The 22325-nt window shown below is 43.1% G+C and overlaps 2 protein-coding genes across 6 annotated transcripts; one reads left to right on the top strand and one right to left on the bottom strand.

The window, feature by feature from the left end:
• Nucleotides 1-286: 286 nt before the first annotated feature.
• LOC115665044 (cytochrome P450 CYP94D108-like) lies at nucleotides 287-2675 on the top strand. 5 transcript variants are annotated; one of them, XR_008814288.1, is made up of 3 exons: nucleotides 287-1199; nucleotides 1483-2208; nucleotides 2370-2675. XR_008814288.1 is itself a non-coding variant. In XM_056302470.1 (3 exons), the coding sequence occupies exons 1-2, from the start codon at nucleotides 333-335 to the stop codon at nucleotides 2155-2157; spliced, it is 1542 nt and encodes a 513-aa protein (XP_056158445.1). In that variant the 5' UTR covers nucleotides 287-332; the 3' UTR covers nucleotides 2158-2204; nucleotides 2370-2675. The 5 variants fall into 5 exon arrangements, 3 of the variants coding, with proteins under 3 accessions (XP_056158445.1, XP_056158444.1, XP_030442783.2); XR_008814287.1 differs by having other exon boundaries at nucleotides 2366-2675; XM_056302470.1 differs by having other exon boundaries at nucleotides 1483-2204.
• A 10234-nt stretch (nucleotides 2676-12909) lies between these two features.
• On the bottom strand, nucleotides 12910-21496 carry LOC115674680 (ubiquitin carboxyl-terminal hydrolase 5). The gene is made up of 13 exons (XM_030597150.2): nucleotides 21120-21496; nucleotides 20200-20454; nucleotides 19499-19643; nucleotides 19310-19369; nucleotides 19098-19193; nucleotides 16780-17193; nucleotides 16464-16604; nucleotides 16215-16385; nucleotides 15353-15610; nucleotides 15117-15265; nucleotides 14271-14807; nucleotides 13588-13861; nucleotides 12910-13470 (listed from the first exon to the last, which is right to left on the bottom strand). Exons 1-13 carry the CDS (start codon nucleotides 21251-21253, stop codon nucleotides 13300-13302), a joined length of 2805 nt encoding a protein of 934 aa, XP_030453010.2. The 5' UTR covers nucleotides 21254-21496; the 3' UTR covers nucleotides 12910-13299.
• Between the last annotated feature and the right edge of the window lie 829 nt (nucleotides 21497-22325).

The following is a 22325-nucleotide window of genomic DNA, read 5'->3' as shown; positions in this document are numbered from 1 at the left end:
AAATAATTTTCTAAAAATAATCGTTCGTATCGCTTAAAATAATTAGTCGATAAAAAATATTCCATCATTAATAATAATTTATATTTAAATATTTTCGTGAATAATGAATCTTTCTCTCGTTTGCATATTTTCATAAATAACGTAAGCGATTAATTTTTTATCAAATTTTCTATTTTTCTGGAAATAAACGAAGTATTATGTAGATAGACATATAACTGGATAAGAATTATCTCGAAGAAGAAGAAGAAGAAGAAAAACCTGATAAAGCCACGATAAGATCACCCCAAATCTTATCCCTCTCTTTCACTCTCGCTGACCTTCTTCCTTCATCCATGGAGCTCTTCTCTCTGCAATCCGTCCTCCTCTTCCTCTCCATCTCCCTCTACCTCTACTTCTCCTTCTTCCGCCCTCCTCCCCACATCAAGCCCACCAGGACCCCCGGCTTCCGCCTCTACCCCGTCGTCGGGGCCCTCCCGGACTTCCTCAGGAACCGCCACCGCTTCCTCGACTGGATGTCCGTCGTCCTCCGCTCCGCCCCCACCAACAGCGTCGTCTTCTGGCTCCCCGGCGGCATCCCCGGCGTCATCACCGCGAACCCCGCCGTCGTGGAGCACGTGCTCAGGTCCCGCTTCGAGAACTACCCGAAGGGCGACAATTTCATCGCCCTCCTCGGCGACTTCCTCGGCAAGGGGATCTTCAACTCCGACGGCGAGCTCTGGCGGGTCCAGCGCAAGACGGCGAGCTACGAGTTCAACACCCGGTCGCTGCGGCAGTTCGTCATGCGCAGCGTGACCGTGGAGATCGAGACCCGGCTGGTCCCGATCCTGTCCCGGGCGGCGGCCGAGGAGGCGGGTTGCGTCCTGGACCTGCAGGACGTGCTCGAGCGCTTCGCGTTCGACAACATATGCAAGCTCGCCTTCAACGTCGACCCCGGGTGCCTGGCCGGCGACGGCACCGGCGAGGGGGAGTTCATGCGGGCGTTCGAGGACGCCGCGAGGGTCAGCTCCGAGCGGTTCATGTACGCCTTCCTGTTGCTGTACAGGGTCAAGAGGTGGCTCAACGTGGGGTCGGAGCGGCGGCTGAGGGAGTCGATCGCGACGGTGCACGAGTTCGCAGAGGAAATCATACGGTCGCGGATGGAAGAGAACAGGGAGGCTCGCGACGAGGATTTGCTCTCTCGATTCATCGGCCACGAAAGTGTAAGCCTACTGCATTTTGACAAAATACGTTATTTTAGCAAAATTGAATATTTTTTATAGTTCATTGGTTCACAAAAAATGAACTAATTGATGAATAGAGGCTAAAGTTATTCTAGTAGACAGAACTGGCTCCATTGTGTCAAGCACCAACGTAAACAGTCGTTCTTGAATTCGAAATTCAAGCCACGATCTAGCTTGCTTAATCGATGAAAGAGCAGCCCAGTTGATGATATTGGCACGAATTTGTAACTCGAATTCGACCTGACTCTGTGCGGATCGCCAGGTCCATGAGAATGGCTCCGCCTCGACCGAGTTCCTCCGAGACATTGTGATCAGCTTCATCCTCGCGGGGCGCGACACCACTTCGTCGGCTCTGACCTGGTTCTTCTGGTTGCTCTCGCACAACCCGGAAGTGGAGCGGAAGATCTTGAGCGAGCTCGAGAAGCTCCGGAAACAGAACGGGAGAAGTTTTGGAGACCCATACAGTATCGAGGAACTGAGGGACATGCACTATCTGCACGCAGCGATCTCGGAGGTGATGCGGTTGTACCCGCCTGTGCCGGTGGACACGAAGGCCTGCCTAGAGGACGACGTCTTGCCGGACGGAACCTTCATAGGGAAGGACTGGCTCGTCACCTACGACACGCACGCGATGGGAAGGATGGAGAGCATATGGGGCGAGGACTGCCACGAGTTTGTGCCCGAGAGGTGGATCGACGAGAGCGGGTTCTGCCGGACGGAGAGCCCGTTCAAGTACCCGGTCTTCCACGCCGGGCCAAGGATGTGCCTCGGGAAGGACATGGCGTACATCCAAATGAAGTCCATCGCGGCCTCGGTGTTGGAGAGGTTCGAGATCGACGTGCCGGGGCGGGATACGTGCCCCGAGCACCTGCTGTCATTGACACTGAGGATGAAGGGTGGACTTCCGGTGAGGGTGAGGAAGAGATGCGTGGACTGACTCCTCCATTTAGCTGCGGATTAGCAAAGAACATAATGGATTCGCATGTACGTAATGTATGACTAATCTGTGTTTGTTTGCCTTATTGCGTATTTAACTTGTCTCAAAAGTTCTCATGGTGGAAGCGAAGCTAATGCATTCCCTAATGTCGACAACACGCCTCCTCTGCTGCCGATAGCCAGCAGATGCGTGGATACATGGCCGATAGCCAGCAGATGCGTGGATACATGGATAGATCGATCGATCATTTTGGATCTCTGGATACAACAAGGCACCGGCTTAGAGAAATTTCAAATCGGAGAATTTGGTATGATCATAAAATTCAAAGCATGTGCTCCTTTCTTCGACCCTCTTCATATGAATTAGGTATGCAGTATTTATACATTTAAGAGTTCATTGTGATGAACGAGCTTAAGAATGGTGTAAATGTTTTGGGAGACGATAGATTGTACCAATGAGCTTATACCGATAAGTGGTTGAAATTATTTGGGGCGGCGAAATTAGGTCGATTGTGAAAATAGTGTTAACATAAATCGAGTTCATTCATCAATGCCATGGTTTTAATTTCTAAGTAGAAAGAATCATTATCCGGTGTTGTTGGGGAGCTTGAGTGCTTCTAGATTGTCACACCCCAATTCCTACAAGTATAGGGGTATTGACACTGCATCCTTCAACCTTAAGGACATAGCCTCAAACACAAACCTAGTATCAAAAATATATATATCCAACTATATATATTATGATAATATAGGAAGTTAGCTACATAATCATAGTTCTCAAATCCACTCACGACAATATATATCTTCAAACTAAACTTATATTTAAAACGCAACTACCAAAAGCTCCTCATCGATAGTGATCTTGTCTTGCTTGTCGCTAACTAAAGAACCTGAAAAGATTTGGAAAGAATGGCATGAGCAACCACGACACAGTGAGTGTTACATCTCGTCTAAGCAGATTGAACATTCACTATTCATCTTTATAAAACTATATGATAACTCATCAATCCCAAATCAAGTATAATATATACGTAGAATATCAAAAATGTGTTTTATCTTTTCAACAAAACTTTTCATATCATATCAATAAACAATAACAAATCAATCATCAATGCTCCATTTCATTGATTATTGATTAAATTCTATCAAATTAAACATTGATGATCTATTCCATCAACTAATTTAATGCTCAGTATCTATCTATGGTCACGTTTAATGCGCATGACAAAAGTGACCAAGTTTCTCCCTTAAATAGGTCTTCACCTATATCAGCCAGTGATTTGGCCTAGAAAGACGTCTTGATAATAGTATGCATACTTATCCTCTCGATGGATTCCTATCAAAGCGACATAAGCTTAATCCACTAACAACATTCTCCAATAACTCACACTCAAATCCAAAATCCATTTCAAAACTTGGCTTCACTGACCAAATCATATTTCTTTTCACGATTTAATTCATCAAACATAAAACCTTTTGTAAACCATATTCAAAGTCGAGAACTTTTCATAATTCTTTCGTAACAAGGTTTCACAAACCATTTGCTAGTAATCAGTTTAAGCTATAACCAATAGATATTTTTTCACTTCAAATAGGCAAAATGGTAGTAAATGCTTATCCGGATTTTATGCAATAAAAATGTTATTTCATAATTTATAGTATATCTAATTCATATCATTTTCGAAATATAGGTTTACAAACTCAAAGAAGAGATAGCACCACTGTGACATCCCGAATTTCGGCCCATTTTTGGGATTTATAAAACGCGTAATTTCATCGGTGTGCTTATAGTAAAATCTCGCCCGGAACCGATCACTCCCTTATCATTTTAAATTAGAGATTTCGCTAGAATCGCACTCGATCAAATTTGACCGTTATTTGGACCCCGAACTTGGCAATATTTCGAGTTTCGACAAAATAAATTGACGGTGTCAATATTATGGTAGCCAAACGTTGAGATTGTCGGGAATGATGGAAAAATGGGAGTTTTTGACCACGTGCGAATTTGGACTAGTAGGCCTCCTCGTTATAATTTGGTCTAATTAATTTGGCCTTTTCACTTTTACGGGAACTATTTTGGACGGTGAGACCATTTTCGGTTTTTAATTTGCCATCAGATCGCATTTAATATTTGAATGAAGTTTATTTTCTTTTATTTCTCTCCCCTCTCTCTCTCCCTCTCTCTCTCCTCCGCGCACACGCTCCCCCCTTCTGACCGCGCACGTTCCCTCTCACTCTTTCTCTCTCTCTCTCTCTTCTCTCCTCTCTGCCGCACGCAACCCCCCTGCAGAAGTCCACTCACGCCCATTCTCCCCCCTCCTCTGACACCCTCTCTCCTCTCTCTCTTCTTCTTCCTTCTTCTTCTCTTTCTTCTTCCTTTCTTATTTTCTGCTTCGGTCTTCTTCCTCCCCGACGAGTCGCGTCTGGACTCCGCTCCGCCCGACGCCGTCCCGCTCGTCGCCAGCTGCCGCTCGTCGCCACCGCGCGTCGCCCGACCGTTGCCGGCACCCTGTCGCCGCCACCATAGAAGCCCCCACTCTCTCTCCTCCTCCCGGCCGACTGGGTCTGCTTCACCTTTGCCCAGCTCGCCGACCGCCTGGGCTCGCCGGACCGCCGCGTGCCTCGCCGTCGCCGGCCAGCTCGACCGCCGTCCGCGCCGTCCGCCAGCCGCCGCCCCGACTGTCGCCTTCTCCTCCCTCGCGCGCGCAGCAGCGAGCTCGCCGCTGCTGCCTTTCGCGCCCGACCGCCGCTGTTCGCCGGCTCGCCGGCCGGCCCCGCGTCGCCGTCGCCGCCTCCGGTGCTGCCAGTCGCCGCCGTGTTCCACCACAAACAACCGGCAAGCCCCCTTCCCTCCCCTTTCTCTCTCTCTCTCTCGGTTTGGCCGTGAGAGGCCTTGAGCCGGAGGAGCTCCGCCGCCGCCGTCACTGTTCCGGCGCGGATCCGTCGCCTCGCCCGGCCGTCCAGCCGTTCCATTTCTCTCTCTATCTCTGACCGCGCCCCTCTCTCTCCCTCTCTAGGCCGTGGATTAGCTTAGACCGTCGCCGTCGCTCGCGCCGTTCGCCGGAGCCGCCGCCGCCGTTACTGTTCCGGCGAGGGACCGCCGCTGTCCAGCCGCCATTACCACGTGTTCAGCTCGGTTTGAAGCTTAGGACATCCGGTGAGTTTGACCCTAAGCCCTAATTAGGACAATTTGCATTTCTAGATGGGTTTTAGGGGTTAATTAGGGTATTTTAGGGGTTAAATTGTGGAGGTTGTTAGAGGCTGATATGGTGGCTGATTTCGAGGCTTAGTGTGATGATTTAATTGAGATTTAGAGGCCCGTATTGTGCTGTGAGTCGGCTGGGCATAGGCGCCTTAATTTGGGCGAAAATGTGAATTTGGCGGGTGCAAATTGAGGACCGAGTGGAGGCCGCTATGGGCTGATTTTTGTGGCCCGTTTGGTGACCGAGAATGATGATTTAATTGAGGTTTAGTGGACTATAGTGTGCTGTGATGTGGCGAGGCATAGGTGCGCGTGATTTGGACGGAATTGTGGATTTAGCGGGTGAAATTGGGAGACCGAATGGTGGCTGTCTTGGTGGCTATTTTACGAGCTTAGTGCGACAATTTAGTTGAGATTTAGTGACCATGAGGTGCCGTGGAGATGGCTGGACAGATTGGTTCGGAGTGGTCCAAGTTTGGAGTAAGTTCGGGCTTTAAATATGGATTTTAGTGCGCGCCTCATTTGATCTTTGTGGTGGCTGATTAGAATGATGGTTTGGGGAGTTTAATGGGGCATTTTGAAGATATTTATTGGCCTAGACATTGCGGTATAGTGGCTGGCCACGACAGGATTTGATTTAGGCGAGGCGTGATCAATTTGAAGTTTAATTGTGCAATTACCGGGAATGATCGCATTGATCAATTGACTAGCTAAATGAGCCTTGTTGTGATTGATTTTAGGATGCCATGTTGCTTGTTTAGCGGGACTAAGAATGGAATAGCTTGGCGGGCCTCGAATGCGAGGGTTCTTGTTATCCAGTTGTGTGGATTGTGCATGGATTGTGTGTCAAGTTGATGCCATGGCTGATTTGAATTGATTGTCTGATTGGGCATGTTGATTTATGAAATTGAATATGCGTGGTGCAAATGCGCATGATTGCATCATGATTTGAGTAAGTGGTGCGGTGCAAGTGAATGCCCGAGTGTGAAGTTTATGGCCATGAGTTTGCATCACAAGCATTGGCACGGCATGTGCATTTACAAGTGTGCTCGAGTGACATGTGCATTGTGATCACCTAAAATACCCTGATGCGTTTAACGCGGGGTTCAGATGAAAATTGGTGCTTGTGAATGTGTGATCACAATAAACCCCGATGCGTTTACGCGGGGTAGTGAACCCGTCCCGAGGCGTTTAACGCAGGACGATGCCCGTTTTGCGGAAGACGGCCAACCCGATGCGTTTACGCGGGTTCGGTCCGTATATGGAGATCGGTGTTGCGCCTGATGCGTTTACGCGGGCTAGAGACACTGGGCCTGATGCGTTTACGCGGGCCAGGAAGTGTTGGATAGTGATAGACCTGATGCGTTTTACGCGGGTCGGACTTGATGCGTTTAACGCGGGTCGGACTTGATGCGTTTAACGCGGGTCGGAGGAGAAATTGATAAATGGCAAGTATGCTAGAGTGCAAGCGTGCGAAAATGCATTGATGAGGCGTGAGCACGCGTATGAGCACGCGTATGAGCACGAGCATAAGCATGACATGCGTTGTGACCAAATGATGTGTACATGTGCTGCGATTGGGTCCTATGTTTTATGCTTGAACTGTAAGTGCCTAACCTGCAGGGCAAGGTGAGTGTTGGATTTGGGCCCGAGGGCCTAAGTCAATTATGATTTGCTTAGTGTGTTGATTTAGTACTCGTCAGGAGGTGCACTTTAGCCTAATTTAGGTTTAGGGAATTACTCGCTGAGATTTATTCTCACTGTTGTTGAAACCCAATTTTTCAGACCCCCAGCCTTGAGGATGCAAGGCGTATTGAAATGTTTTGGGAGGAGCCCCGGCTAGATATAGTGTTTGATCGCCGAGCCACGTACCCGCTTTTGACTTTTGAGGGTGAGCTGTATATGAATATTGTATATGTTTCCCAATGTCAAAACAAGTGTATATTTATCCGTGCTGGTTGTTGTATAGCTATCCTTGGTTAGGTGTATTTTAATGTACGGGTGGTTTTAATTACTTCCGCATGTGCTTTAAATCTCTGTGTTTGGTGTTGGGTCGGCGACGCGTCCTGGGACGTCGCACACGAATCGACCTTTGCGAGGGATGTGGCGCGCCGAGGAGTACGGGGCGTGACAACCACTCACCTTAAAAAACTGAAAACCAACCTACAAAAGTTACTCAAAGCCGACGCACTTGTATTTCTATCAATTAATTGAAAAATGATATCAAAATCCGAGTAATACACTACTTTAATGAACAAGTCGACTAAACTACGCTTATCCGTTTACCAATCGACTTCTACACGCTATCGAAGAAACTCATTTATTGCCAACATTCATCTTTATCCGTTACACATAACTTCAAAGATCTGTCTCAATCAAACCATAAGCTAGAATCGATTGTCGTTAAACCTTTCGGCTCCACAATACCCTAAATTATCATTTCCACAAAACTCCACAAGTTTACAACTCTGAAATCGGACCCGCAATTCAAAGATTACGTTACTTCAAATATATGTCCTGACTTTGAAAATTACTCCGATTTGATGAACAAAGGGTTCGAATCCTTATTGTGCATTGCAAAACGGAATTAATCTGACCCGTCGAGACTTTTGGAGCACACATGCAGCGAAACCTTCTCTCCCTTTCTCGGTTCCATCGTGCTCGTCTCACCTCTTCTTTCTTTTTCCTTCACTGAACGTGAACTGTTTGGGCTTTGGGCCCTTTTTCTTCTCTTTAATTTTAAGCTCAAATATTACATGGATTGCAAGAATAGTACCAAAAAAAATTGTAAATCTATTGCATTAATACCAATTCAATCATAAATCTTTCAATTGAATCAATTCAGTTCTAAACATTTTCACATTGGCACCAATTCACTTCATCTGGTCAATTTAGATCGAAAATCGCTGACATATACGACAGTCATCTTACGTGGCACGGCTAGTGTTGACGTGAATATTTTTTGTAACTTTTTGAATTTTTAAATTTTTTTCTTTTTTATCTTCTTTTTTTTTTTGCTTCTCTTCCCTTTGTATGTGCCCAATACTCAGCCATGGCCGGCGACCGGCCACAAGTGAGGACCAATGAGGACTCGACCCTTGCGGGCTTTGGCGAGGGCTGGACCCTCACCCAGGCCGTGAGGGTCCAACCCTCGCTTGTGGTCAGTCGCCGGCCATGGCTGAGTACTAGCTAAAGGGAAGACAAGAGAAAAAAAAGAGAGGAAAAAATGGAAAAAAAGAAGAAGAAAAAAGTGAAAATTTATTTTAAATGATTACTGTGCCCAGTATCAAGGTACCAAATGCTAGGGTACAAGGTGCTTGAGTCATCCTTCTTGCAGCTAGCACCATATTTTCCTTAGCATCAATAGCAAGCGTTTGTTCTACATGCTCATATGCCACCTTTGCTTGGCATTCGAATTTGTAATGTCCAAATTTATTACGCTTAAAACACTTAATTTTTGAATTGCCACGTGTTTTATATTTTCCGGCGGAATTTGAATTTCCACCTCGACCTCAGCCACCTCCTCGACCTTGGCCACCTTGACAGCCTACTCTACTTGATTGAGCAACCTGACTCTGTTATGCTTGCTCAAGATTTGGACTGACGGACTTTTGATTCATTCTTTTCTCATGCGAGCACAATGAACCTATTAACCACTCCAACGTCATGGTTGACACATCTTGCCCCTCTTCGATCGCCGCAACAACGTAATCGAATCTTTTGGTCATAGACCTCGAGATTGATTTTGAGTCATTCATGCGTAAAGACTAGAAATCTCCTTTAAGTGTTTGAAGACGAACCCGTCTAACACGATCATCACATTTGTAAGATTGTTGCGAAATATTCCATCCTACTTTTGCGGTTTCTGTGCTCGATATTTTTTCAAACATCATTTCCTCTACAGCTTGAAAGATCACAATCAATGCTTTGCAATCTTTCTTTCGGGACTCCGCTAACAAATCATCCTCCGCCTTTCTTAAAACATCATACGTTTTTGCATCGGCCACTTCAGTGTAGCTCTTCTCCACCAGATTCCCCAAATCTTGTGATTCGAAAAGAACCTTCATTCAGACTAACCAATTATTGAAATTCCTCATGTTCAACTTTGAAAGTTGTAATTAAACGAAAATAGTGTAGCGAAATTCAAATTGGCATTAGTATAAATATTACGAACAATACATAATTGTAAAGAAATGAAATTACAATAACAGAATTGGAATCAATACAAATGGATACCGAGGCTTGTGTTCGACACAGTTTCCTTAAAACAGATTTGTTCACTCCAGCACGCGTATGAGGTTTCACGAACGTTTGTCTCCCTGGATACAACGGTTGACAGCTAAGAAGAAATCGGCACTTCAAAGCTTTCGACGAACTTGAACAAACCGGAACCGAACACTATCAAAAAACAACGCAAAATGCAGAGAATTGAAAGAGAGGAATAATTCGATGATTTTTAAAATAGAATGGGAAGGCATCTATTTACAAGGTCAGAGGGGAGCGTTTTGGGAATAATAACGGCTGATTGAATCTGCCGTTATAAAATTAATTCCGTAACAACACAATTTAAAGCCATTAACCTGCTATTAATCATACGTTACAAATTAAAATTTGTAACAGCTTGAGTTGAAAATAAATCAGAAGGCAAAATTGGGCTCGTCGCGAGGCCCACTTTTCGACCCTGCAATCGTGCGCCCAAGTTTCAGCTTGTCGGGCGTCGGATTTGCACCCCCTCTGCGCCCGCGCGCGAGGCATAGTGTTTGTGCTATGATAGTTACCACTTCAAATGAATATAACTGTATATAAAGCACTCCATAGCCTTCTTTCTTTTTCAATATGAAACTAATATTTTTCCACTTCCCACTTCCACCTCAAGGGTGTTCTTTGAGCATCAATTTCTTGTTCATTCACCCATCAATTTATCCCATATTTCCAACAAATAGTAGATGCCATTTATAGCTCTGATATCAAATGTTGGAAAAAAAAAAACAATAATTATCTTTGGAAACTTGGAATAAGAGCACAAATAAAAATTCGAGGGAGAATTTCGAATGCTTTCTCTTTGTCACTTCAAACTTACAACTCTCAAGCTCATACCTTTATATAGAAGCCGTACCCTCACAAATGTCAATGATGGTATTTAATATACACAGTTATCATAAACACAAATTACACACACAATAAATACGGTGACAAAAGTCTTCATCAACTTTTAGTCTTGAATTCCATAGAGAACATGCAGCCCGCGGTAAATCATGGCTTTCTTGATCTCCTTTTTACGTCTATCATTTTTTGATCTGAGGCGTTGTTACCAAAAATCAATTTTACTGTCATTTCAACTCGCTTTGCCAAAACGTTACGCCCATAATTTGCTCTCTTCTGTTCATCCTATGATTATTAAGTTAAAAAGATAGGTAGAAAACTATGATTCTTGAGCACTAACCCACACTTTAGCACCAGGCTCAGCAGAAAACACTTTGGCCGCGTTTGGTCGTCCGTATTTTTGGTCAGGATAGGATTGGATAGGATAATCTGGGGATTTGGCCATATCCTATCCACTGTTTGGTGAAGTACGGATTTAAAGTCAGATATTCTCATATCCTATCCTATCCTGCGTTTGGTAGAAACTGTATATCAATATAAAGGACATATATACCCCTACGTGATGCTCATGAAATATTTCGATCTTATTACTATAAAAATAACATTCTCATACACAAATAAACTTGAAAATATGACATTTTATTAGATTTTCAAATTTCTTTGTAAAAAAAAATGAAAATAGAAACAAATGAGACAAGAAAATTGTCATGATCGTCTTTCTTCGAGCGCTTTTCCGCAAACAAATCATTCTTCAGCTTCTTCTTAGGCGGAGGCTTCACCGCACCCGCACCCTTCTTCTTCTTATTAACAGCTAGGCCACCCATTGATCTGCAAAAGCATCAAATACCAGGGTTTACACGTAACAACGTTGGAAGAACATCTTAAATGGGATAACAAAGATGGAACTCGAATGTGAAATAGAAAAGCCATCTTTCGACATCAACTGAAGCCGTGAAGAGCGGAGAGACAAGCTCCAAGTTACCAAACCTCAACTCCACCGAACCACAGAGCATCGCAAGCACAAAACAAACAATCGAAACAGCGAGATGGTGGGTTCCTTCATCGTCCGCAATCGCGTTGTTTTTCGAAACAGACAAATCGAACAGAACTGAATCAGCAATTGCAAGGAAGAAGGGCCACCGATTCCTTGCTCCACCGCGAACTAGATACGATTCGACGAACACGACGAACGCCATTGACGACGGTGCGAAACTGGAGAGGACAGTAACAATATCTGAGCTGAGCAGAGCAGAGCAGTCGGCACGCCTAGAAGAAGAAGAAGAAGAAGAAGAAGCGACGAAGAGGGTCGGAGCTTCTCTAATGTCGCCGGCGAGGTGCGGAAAAGCGCTTCTTCCCGGCAAGCTTCAACAGTATTTCCGCGGACGACCACCTGATCTCCTCCTCCTACGGGTCCTTCCAGTTAAGCATCTCGACGAGCCGCGTGGGTGAAGAGCGCGTGAATGAAGGGTGGGGTTTCTAAAAATTTGCTTTTATATGACCGATAGGAGAAATCCTATCCGACCTTATCCTACCCCCTCCCCTCGGATTTTTTTATCCGGGTTATATCCCCCCTATATCCGACATTATACTATCCGGGACACCTACCAAACACGGGATAGGATAAAACATATCCTATCCCGAGTTTTATACGAACGACCAAACGCAGCCTTTAGGGATTGGGGAAGCGGGGGCAGGTTACACGGCAACGGTCGCCCCTCGGTCCAGTACTTCCGTTCCCTTCAGCAAAAGTAAGTGGTAAAAACTGCCAGAAAACGGTGCAAAATTGGATAATAATGATTTAATGAGGTGCATGACTCTCTAGCTTGAAAGAGGATTTTGACAGTCAAGACATGGGAACTCAGATATTAATTTACAATGTTTAACACAGTTAAATAAATTATAGATTAAGCTATGTTTAAAAGAAAATTACATACAGTTATTGGCCAGTTTCCTCTGGGCAAACCCTCCTACGGTCCTACCCATTCCAATTCTATCAGAGTTGTTCTAACAAATGGAGTCGACCATGTTGCGATGGTACAACTGCTTCAAACAAACTATCAGAAAGTACAGCTTGTGGAACCTCCATATCCATGAGCTTATTAGATACATGGCAATTGAGAACCGACCCTGTCAGCGTTGGACACTATTCCCCTCAAATCGATCACCCCGAACATACAAATACGCACGGGCTATTTGAACTAAGCGAAAGCTTCATCTGAGGGGATTTTTGGAAGGAACTGACATGACATAAACTGACACTATTCAATGTCCGAAAGAGGAAGAAAAAGTTCGGCTGTTTAAAGGCATCGAGTCTCAATAACCCATAGACCAATTGCCTTTCGTCACTGGATTTCCTGCGTCGACCGCTTTACGGATAAGGAATTACCAGTCTTGTGGAATAACAGCTTCTCATGGAATTTCATAAGCCCACTGTGCAAGAATGCAATAGGGACAAAAAGCATGCATAATCTACATACAGTTCTTGGTCACAGAAGTACAAAGACAACAAACTAAGAATTTAGGAGGCGAATCGTCATTTTTATCCTAACTCTTCTTTCTTGAATTACATGGTGTGGCCCTACAAAAGCCATGCTCTCCCGCTTAGGTGTGTATTGAGAAGGTATTATCCTGACGAAAAATAATTTATACAAAGGAGAATATTCTAAGCCTGTTAAATTAACAAGTGTCTCATCAATGACTACCATCCAAAAATCCCTCGCTTACTAGATTGATCCCCCTGAATAAGCCCTAGGCCTGCCCAATAAATGGCGAGAGCAATAGCATACAACTGACTGCAGATCTTAAACGAATAAATTATCCTTGAATCCACACTCAAGATCAAGATACATTATAGTTGGCACCAGATCTTGTCCCATTACTAACCGAGGAATCCCCAATTTTGACTCTCCGATAAAAGAGAACGTATGCTGCAGCTGACTTAACATCATCTTCATTAATGGGAGATATATGGCTGTCATCGAAATTGTACCACCTATTTTCATCTAGAAGCTGCACATCATCAATGAGATGTGAGAGAGTCAAGCCATTGGTAACTCGTAGAAGGATCTGGAAGACGGATATAATAAACCACAAGAAGATACTAAGTTGTATTATACAACTGCTTACCTTGATATATGCAGTGTAATGTCCACTTCCCATGCCTCCGTAATGGTTGGTCAAAGCATAAAGTTCATAGAGCTGGCGTCTGGAGTTATTTTTGTTGGCAACGTAGTTTGTGAGATCGAAGTCATGGATGGGAAAGTTGACGAAGGTTTCTAGCTTGTGCTTCATTGACCGACTATATGAGAATCTCTTTAAATGGATAACTAACACTTCTGGAAGCCTCCATAAATCAAGCTTTTTACTGGCTTGCCGCCGTTCTTTGCACTGGGGACAGTACCTAACAGATTGAGAACGATGTAACCGTTAACTTCAATAATGGACCTCAATTGCACCTAAAGCCAGTTACAGGCTTTGAAGAACTTCTAGCTTAAGGAGGCCACCCTGGCTAAAGCAATAAGCTTGGATTCAAGTCTCACTATCAACAAATACTTTGGACCAGCACCTTCCGATTACAACCCTCCCCAATAATCTAATCGGCCACTCCTTAGTTGGATACAAATGTTCATCCTTGAGCACCTAAAAATAATATAAAGTTTCGCGCCAACTAATTTCTGCAGAGCAACTAATAGACCAACATCTTTAATTAAAATACTACTTTCCTTTTTCATCAAGACCTAAATAAAAGCATTTTCAGCATAATACTTATAGCGTGTGCACAAGCGGGGGGGAGGAGAGAGAGAGAATACCACATATCTTCAGGCACCAGCGGTTCTTCTCGCAAGAACGCCTCCAGGCAAGTATACAGGGAAAGAGGTTCACTCCTGGCCTTTTTGGTCACAGGGCCATTAAATACCTCTGGCAAGTTCTCAAGGCACTGAGTGTTGTACTTCTTCAAGAGTTCATCTGACCAGTTAATGGCAACTAACATACTAGATGATGAGGGAAGTCTAATAACTTTTTCATCTCTGGCAGACAGATCAGTGCATTTATTGTTATCATCAACCCATTGAAGAGGTAATGATGATGACATATCGAGTTTTGGGCTACTACAGTCCTTGCTCATTACAGAGGAGTCTGTCTGTGCATTGCCAGCAATAGTCTCGGAGCATCGATCTGATGCTGGACCACCTTGTCCAGCCTTATTTTTAATCATAGGGGATAGCATTCTTTGAACAGTTGCTTGAATATCTGCTCTTTTAATCCCATCATTGGAAGAGATGACTGAAAGAAGAGGGGTTCCACATGGTTTCCATTCCGATGCATTATGGACATCACCAGCACCCCTGAGTGAGGAGCAAATAAAACAAGTAATCAGGAACTACCTGGATATATTAACAACATAGTATTTATCTTTCTACTCTGTCATAAATAGATAAAGAAAGACAATAGAGGAAAGTTCCACTCTCAATGTGTTCTGCATAATGATAAGAGGAAATGAAGAATATGAGAGAGAACTCCAAACTGAAGCAACCATCAAACAAACACATTGTAACTGATACCAATGTAGAACCAAAAGTATATTGATCATATTTCCCATAAAGCATTAACAATGAGCATTCACGAGTTGATGACAGGATAGATATAGTACATACTGTCCTCGACAATGGTGAACCAACTGAAGATAAATCACATTCTTCTCAAACTTTGAGACCTTGTAGGCAGCAAGGTGATCATCATCCTTAATGGTGGACAACAATATTAATGTGTCATCCATCATTCGTTGAATCCGATGGTTCCTTACCTGTGAAAGCCACATATTAGTAAATTCATCAAGTTGAGTTTACAGACATCAATAACTTGACAAGTCGTTGATTATTAACGTACAAACCTCAGCAAGCAAAAGCTTCTCAGTATGTTGCAAGGAACAAGCTACGCTAAGTGCTTGGATTAAGTCCCTACAACGCCCTTGCTTTGGCACTGTCACGGTATATGCAGATGGCAATGCAGTTCCACCACAGGAAAAAACTGTCACAGTCATAGTCCTAGTGGTCGTGGATTGGAGAGGCAAAGATAGATACATGAATGGATCAAAAGTGACAGAGATCTTATTGCATACCGGGCAAACCAAAGTCGACTTGTACTGTCCCTGTTTATTTGTAAACAATCCAAATATTGGTTCAGGATCAATTAAATCTCTTCAACAAAAGGCTGTTAAATTTTGAAGGGATACCCCCAAAAGTTAACTACATGTGCCAATGTTAATACTTTTTGCAGGTGAGTGAGTGATATACAAAAAAACAACACATTCGATCTCTTCCCAGTCTTTTAATTCTGAAAGATAGAGCAAACAAGGTAATATATTTAACTCTTCATGATCTCAGAATTTCAACCCACTAAAGATATTCACAACTTCCTTTAATCTCTCTCTCTCTCTCTCTCTCTCTCTCTCTCTCTCCCCTCTTTTTTCTGGGTCCAGTTTGTCGTTTTTCATCTGATCCTTGTAAAGTTAATTAAGCTTTCACTGAATGAGACAAGAGAACAAATGAAATAAAATAACAAACTTCCAAATGAATGACTTTTTGTCTAATGGATTAACATAAAATAAAGGATGGCATAAAGGAGAAACAACACCCCCCCCCCCCCCCCCCCAAAACAACCCCCCATCCCGTGGGTTGAATCTCCCCCACTGAAGTTGAGCTACTTAAAACTCTTTTGGTAGGTCAGGGGCTAAGGTCTACAGAATTACTTACTTGACAAACATCAACTATTATTGAATCATTGCGGGCAATGTGATTTGCCCAGTATTCATCAGCAACTTCTTCATCAGGTCGACCATCTGCATCTCTGGATTTGATGTACGGCTTATGCTTGACACGATTTAGATCTTCATGAAGACCATCAAGCAGAAAAGCCAATAGCTCCTAAAAGTGAATTAACACTGTCAACCAAACAAGTCTCAAAAACATCAAATAGGGATCAACGTGATTCTCATTACTAACCTGAGAATCATGCTGATTGTATCCACTGAATTGGGGAGCAAAGCGAGCAAGCTTTGCTTTAAACGGACGCGGTGCAACCGGCGTCCGTCCAGGTGCCCAAAGCTTCCGCAGCAACTCACCAAATGCCAGAGCTAATTCACCCTGCCCAGAGATCAGTATCAGTTAGATCTGAGATGATAAAAATATAAGGCTCAGCACTCAACTTTAGCAATTTTATTAGAGCCCATCCACCACAAACCATGATAATCTTACATCACATATTTCACGAGACCACAGTGCAAAGTGAGTTCACATGTTTCAATGACCAAGGACTTACAACCATGCCAAGAGGATTCTGCCAGTTAATTTCTTGATGATAATCTTCCCGAAAGTATTTGGCAAACTCAGGTGTGTGAACAAGGCATTGTATTGCACTATTCATGAAGCAAGTGTTCCCAAGATTCAGCAATCCGGTCAGACCTCCAGATGAACCCCTTGTGCTCACCCCACTGACGCTAGACGTGCTTTCCAACTCCCTCACTCCAGGAGTCAGGCTCTGACTTTGTGCCAGGTCTGTACCAAAGCTTCTAGGTGATACTCTGCTGGCAGAGAGATTTCCTATAATTGATGGGTTCAACTTCGACGGCTCGGCAACAACAGAAGCATTTTCCTTCCCTAGAAATCCATTTCCCTGAATCATGCTCCCACCTAAAACAGAACCATTTGTAGTGTTGATGATCTCCACCAGAATCTGTTTAATGCAATAAAAAGAAATTGTTATCCATAAAAAAAATTAAAGGAAAATGTTAGAAGCACAAGAAAAGTTTGAGCTAATAAATTAAGAGAGCTCCTGCATGGTAAGAGTCATTGCAAGTCGTTTTTTGCTCCTTGTTTTTAAAATGGACAGAGGTAGTGACTAATTGACAACAAGTGTCAAGCAACAAGCACGCATAGATAAAGAGGCTCACCCTTAAGAATCCTGAAACTAAAATTGCTTCAAGTATAATGCATTCACAAACGAACACTTTTTTTTGACCTAGCTATAACTTAATAAATCTTTCTCCACTCTACAGATATTCTTCGACAGAAAGAGCAAGGATATATAAGCTGCACAAAGTGCCAAGCGACAAACATGCACAGATGAAGAGGGTCATTCCTTATCAGTCCAGACAGCAGTAGCAGTATCTTGTCCAACTGATCAGTGATCAATCCACCAATGGGTGAAGCAACAGATTTATTTAAACCTCAACCTCCCTCTCCAATATCCGTAATGTTAAGCATCAATCAGAATCTTTATCCACTCTACAGCGATACTTTTACTTCTTCAACAGTAACAGCCCAAGGAAAGAGCAGCTTAATTTATCATAAGTGCACTGCACCCTCGATATTCCCAGTATCCTTGGATCTAACTTCCTCCAGCATTACATGACTGACAAGGCATTATCATGAGAACTTGAGTCTACAACTTAAACTCAATAAAGATCTCTGCTCCTTTACATTACAAGAGCTACTGCACTAGTTTTTCACTGTCAATGTTGTCCTTCCACATCGCAGCGATTATGCTTGATGGTGTACATCCCAGTTTCCTTTATAGCCTACAGCCTTCCTCTTGTTTTCCTTATGGATTTGATGATGATAAGTCACTCCCGTTATCCACAACAAGTCAAAGCACTAGAAGAAATACGAATCTCCCCCAGGCTTGTTATGGTGGCAATCATTAATATTTGAAGCTAATCTTTTTAATGAGAACATAACTGGTCCTGTGTGAGTGATTAATGTAGCATAATGATCTTAATCTTCTCAAAAAACCGTTTCTGCAGTCACAGGTTTGCAGTACGTTCACATATATGAACAATGAATCCAGTAGAGGTAGAAATCATTAAGTTAAGCATTCTAATTCCCATCAAACCATAAAGACTCAAGAATGAACAGAATAAGTACAGGATAAATCCAACTTCTGAAAACTTACATACAGGCTATCCTTTTCAAAGATAATTCCATCGGATTCAGTTGCCTTCATATTTTTTTCACAGCGACAGAAGAAGACACCCAAAAATACCCATCTACTGCAATGTTACCAGCAAATTATATTGCAAGAATATCAAACCAACTTACAGAATAGAAAACTAAGTATCTGCAAGGTGGACATGCTAAATCAACAACCTAGGTAACAGTGGATGCCATTCTTATTTACCAGACTTAGCCCAAGAATTTAGTTTGCCATTAACAATACCAATAAGCATATAATTTGATAAAAGTTTCTGTTTATCCTCAATCTATCAGAAGAGCACCAGATTGGGACACCAAAATATAGCACATACCTCATGATCTTGCGATACATTCACTTTCCAGAACTCGAAAGTTTCATATGTCTCAGAGACTCGTGGAGCATTCGTAAGCATTGAAAACGACAGTAATACAGGCGATCCTTTACCCGAACCCATACATGTCCATCCCAGACTACAGCACAGCAGAAAATAAGGGGAAGAAAAAGCAACTCATTGCATGCAATATATGCCAAAACAATCCCACACACTCTCAAAAGTTCCTCCCTGGACGTTTATATTCTCTCACAACTTACTAAAAAAGATAATCCGTTCTAAGAGCAACCAGATTGTAAAAAAAGGAATAGAATGCCAGAATATTGGAACCCACATCTTGATCCATCTGAATGTTCGCATCATCAAGAGTTCTATTCATGTCATTCATCAATGCATGCTTCCGATGACCATAATAGTCCCAAATGCAAACCTGGAACATAAAAAAAAATTCCAAACATGATCAACTTAATGAAGAACTGAACCAGAAATTGATTTGGCCAATTAGATGGAAATGAAAGAAGTAGCACAGATACATGAAGTCTTTACTTGTTCCGAGTTAAGATCAAAAATCTCACAGGCTCTTCTGTGAAGATCTCCAACAGTTTCCTGTGTCATATATTCAGGTTTCAGATTAACAAGAGGGAGAAATCTCAAATGCAAACATGCAAAAAGACATTAACGCTTCCTTTCCATTAGACGTGCAAAGGACACTAGAGCAAGAAGTTCATATGATACCTTCTTACTTATTCTTATGGTAGTTCGGTCTCCCTTCGACATCACAAGAAGGTGCAGCCGTAAAGGATACACCTCTACAGCCAACTCAGTCTGAGAGAGACCAGAGCTAATAACCTTCCGAGGCAGGGTGGGACCACCACCATACCTGATACCAACAGAAATTGTCATCAAGTTTTCAGTCTGATCCTCGCAAATCAGACTACAGTATACAAAACAAGTTTATGACTTCTTCCAAATAGGAGAGAAAAATACTTGATACACATTACAGAGATGTTTTCAAGAGATATCTATAGCATAATGTTTAAAGATGATTGCACATATGACTTTTAATATGCGAAAGCTCACTAAGCAGGCACATAATAAAAGCAGAAATTATCAGCAAACTTAAACAACAAATTCCTTTCCACAATACTGTATCATTATCAAAGCCTATGCACCTTATTCCCACCCCTCACAGAAGCCAAATAAGCCACACACTTTAACAAACATATGACAAATTTCTACATTTGCTGTTCTCCTCTTTATCTATATTCCTTTCCCACTGGGTCAGGAGGAAGCATACAATAATCATCATATATGCTACACCCAAATAAATCTATCAAAACGAGTTTCCATACAAAACCTTGAGCGGAAACACCTTTGCAGTTAACAGGAAAGCACATCCAAATAATATTACAAAGCGCAAAAAGGAAATAACTCACCAAACATACAGCTGATTCCAAACTTCATATGGCAGTAGAACATAATCACGACCTTCTAAGAGAGTATCATGAATCTCAAATCCTGCACTTGATTCTTCTGAAGCAGAATCATTTATCAAATCTGAATTATCAATGACACTGGGCTTTCTAAGGGTAATTGAGCCAGCTGAATCACAATTTTCTGTCAAGGACGGTCCATCATTCATGTTATTTGACTGGTCTTGGTTGACATACTCGATCCAATGCTGCCACCATCTATTACAGGGATTAAATCATGTTTCAGAGATGCCCGATGTACCAATATTTAATACAAAAAAAACACGAACTTTCCTAATCAGATGCTCCTCAGCTGTGAGGTACAATAAAGAGTGCCTAAATCAACATGCGATTACGTCTTCAGAGAGAGAAAAAGCCATGAATAAATTGCAGGCCCCAGTCAACTTCCAATTTAGCGAATCAACTTCGGCAATTAAACACTATTCGCAGTCGAATTGTCTAAATCGCAAAGCTCAGAAGCTTGTGCTCTAAAGATGGTGGGGTAATAACATTTTTCAGGAGTCAGGTCACTGAATTCAACTATCTCATCTTTCCTTCGCCAGAAGCGCCCGCCACTTGCAAAAAGAAAAACCAACATCCAGCCACCAATGCTACTCACCTGCTTTCTAATGGCCCCAGTTGCAGAACCTACAGCCCCAATCCAAACCCTCAAACAGGTCGATATAACAACGGCACATGCTAATTCAGGCGCGTATCGGAATCGACTTCTCGCGAAGACGGGGCAGAGTCGCGTCGGAATGTCGCAACCATCCCAAGCCTAATCTAGCAAAACTACTGAAGCCCTCTATTTCCACCCAAAAATCCAGAAAAAAACGCAAGCAAAACATACAGCACAGGAAAACCAAAGCGATCGCCGGCCGTACCTCTGAGTGAGGAGATAGAAAGTATCGCCCTCCTTGGTGCCGGATTCGGACGCTAACGCGATGTCCCTGATCAGAACCCTCTCTTCCTCGGGCGCCAGCTCCGCGCCCCCGCACATCAGCACATCGGCCGCCATCGGTCCCCCGAACGCCGCCGGATCTGACGCGAAATGCCCGGGCTTTCTCGTCGCCCCCCCCGCCCCGCCGGTCCCGGGAATTTTCCGGGAAAACCAGACCGGACCCAAGAAAGAGGAGGGAAAATTGAGGGAGGAAGAGAGAATATCAGGGAGGCTTGTGGGTTGGTCGCTCCGCCACCACCACCGTCCCCCTTAAACCCTCGCTTGCGGACACCTCTTGACAACGGCCATTGGCCTTTGGATTTTCTCTCTCTCTTTCTCTCTCTTTTCTTTTCCCTCCAGAAAAAAACAAAAATTTGTGATTAATTAGAGGGTTAAGTGAGATTAATTAGGGACAGTAGTAAGAAAGAGTGAAAACTAAATTTCAATATTTGGGAAAGAATGAAAATCAATAAAGGCTATAATCCCATCAAGAAAAATTGAGATTATTACACCAACCATTGGAGTAGAATGAGCTGCTTCACTTCTTGAATAGTGATGTGTTGTTTTGGGTTTTGAGTTCAAATTACTGTGTTCATGTGAAATTTTCGTGTTCGATCCGTGTTGTTTCCACGATGTTTTGGTGATAATAGAAATGGAAAATAATGTGTTTCTCAACTTTTAAAATGCATACAAAAAAGGGTTCACGTCGAAATAAAATTTCGAGTAATTGACCACCAAGACAGGGCTCGACCATGGCAGAGCTCAAAGAAGCTCCATCTGTCATGGTTCCGTCATATTTTTATTTTTTTTTGGTAAGTTGGTTCCGCCGTATTTTTCTTTTTTGTCGAAAGAAAATTGTATACATTGCTTAAAATGATACATGAGAAGTATATAAACTTTCATGGCAAAACAAATCGAAGCAAAGCAAAGCCCGTGATATAACAAAACAAAGCCAAATCCATATAACAAAGATAATCAACAGAGCACCGATAGAATTAAGCACACGCTCATTTCATATTGGCAAGCTCCAAATCTCCCTCGCTCTACGAGATCCATGAAACTCGAGCGGCCATGATCACAAGCTCGATAACCCAGTTGCTTCAGGATTAACTGCAACTTTGTTTTTCTTATTTCGGTCTGGCCAGGAGGG

This window comes from Syzygium oleosum, unplaced genomic scaffold, assembly GCF_021117445.2.
Source record: "Syzygium oleosum isolate NSW1041296 unplaced genomic scaffold, Sole_v2.1 Sole_v2.23, whole genome shotgun sequence".
In the NCBI taxonomy this organism is placed as follows: Eukaryota; Viridiplantae; Streptophyta; class Magnoliopsida; order Myrtales; family Myrtaceae; genus Syzygium; species Syzygium oleosum.
Note: the sequence above shows the minus strand (reverse complement) of the source record. Positions and strands in the feature narration are given on the sequence as shown.

Bases quoted from the DNA above. Each gene is read 5' to 3' on its own strand.
- LOC115665044 (XM_056302470.1), top strand. From the start codon at position 333: ATGGAGCTCTTCTCTCTGCAATCCGTCCTCCTCTTCCTCTCCATCTCC. The intron at 1,200-1,482 runs GTAAGCCTACTG...GCGGATCGCCAG, and splicing joins GATTCATCGGCCACGAAAGT to GTCCATGAGAATGGCTCCGC.
- LOC115674680 (XM_030597150.2), bottom strand. From the start codon at position 21,253: ATGGCGGCCGATGTGCTGATGTGCGGGGGCGCGGAGCTGGCGCCCGAG. The intron at 17,194-19,097 runs GTGGGTTCCAAT...TGCATTAAACAG, and splicing joins ACATTCAGATGGATCAAGAT to ATTCTGGTGGAGATCATCAA. The intron at 16,386-16,463 runs GTTAGTAATGAG...ATTCACTTTTAG, and splicing joins ACAATCAGCATGATTCTCAG to GAGCTATTGGCTTTTCTGCT.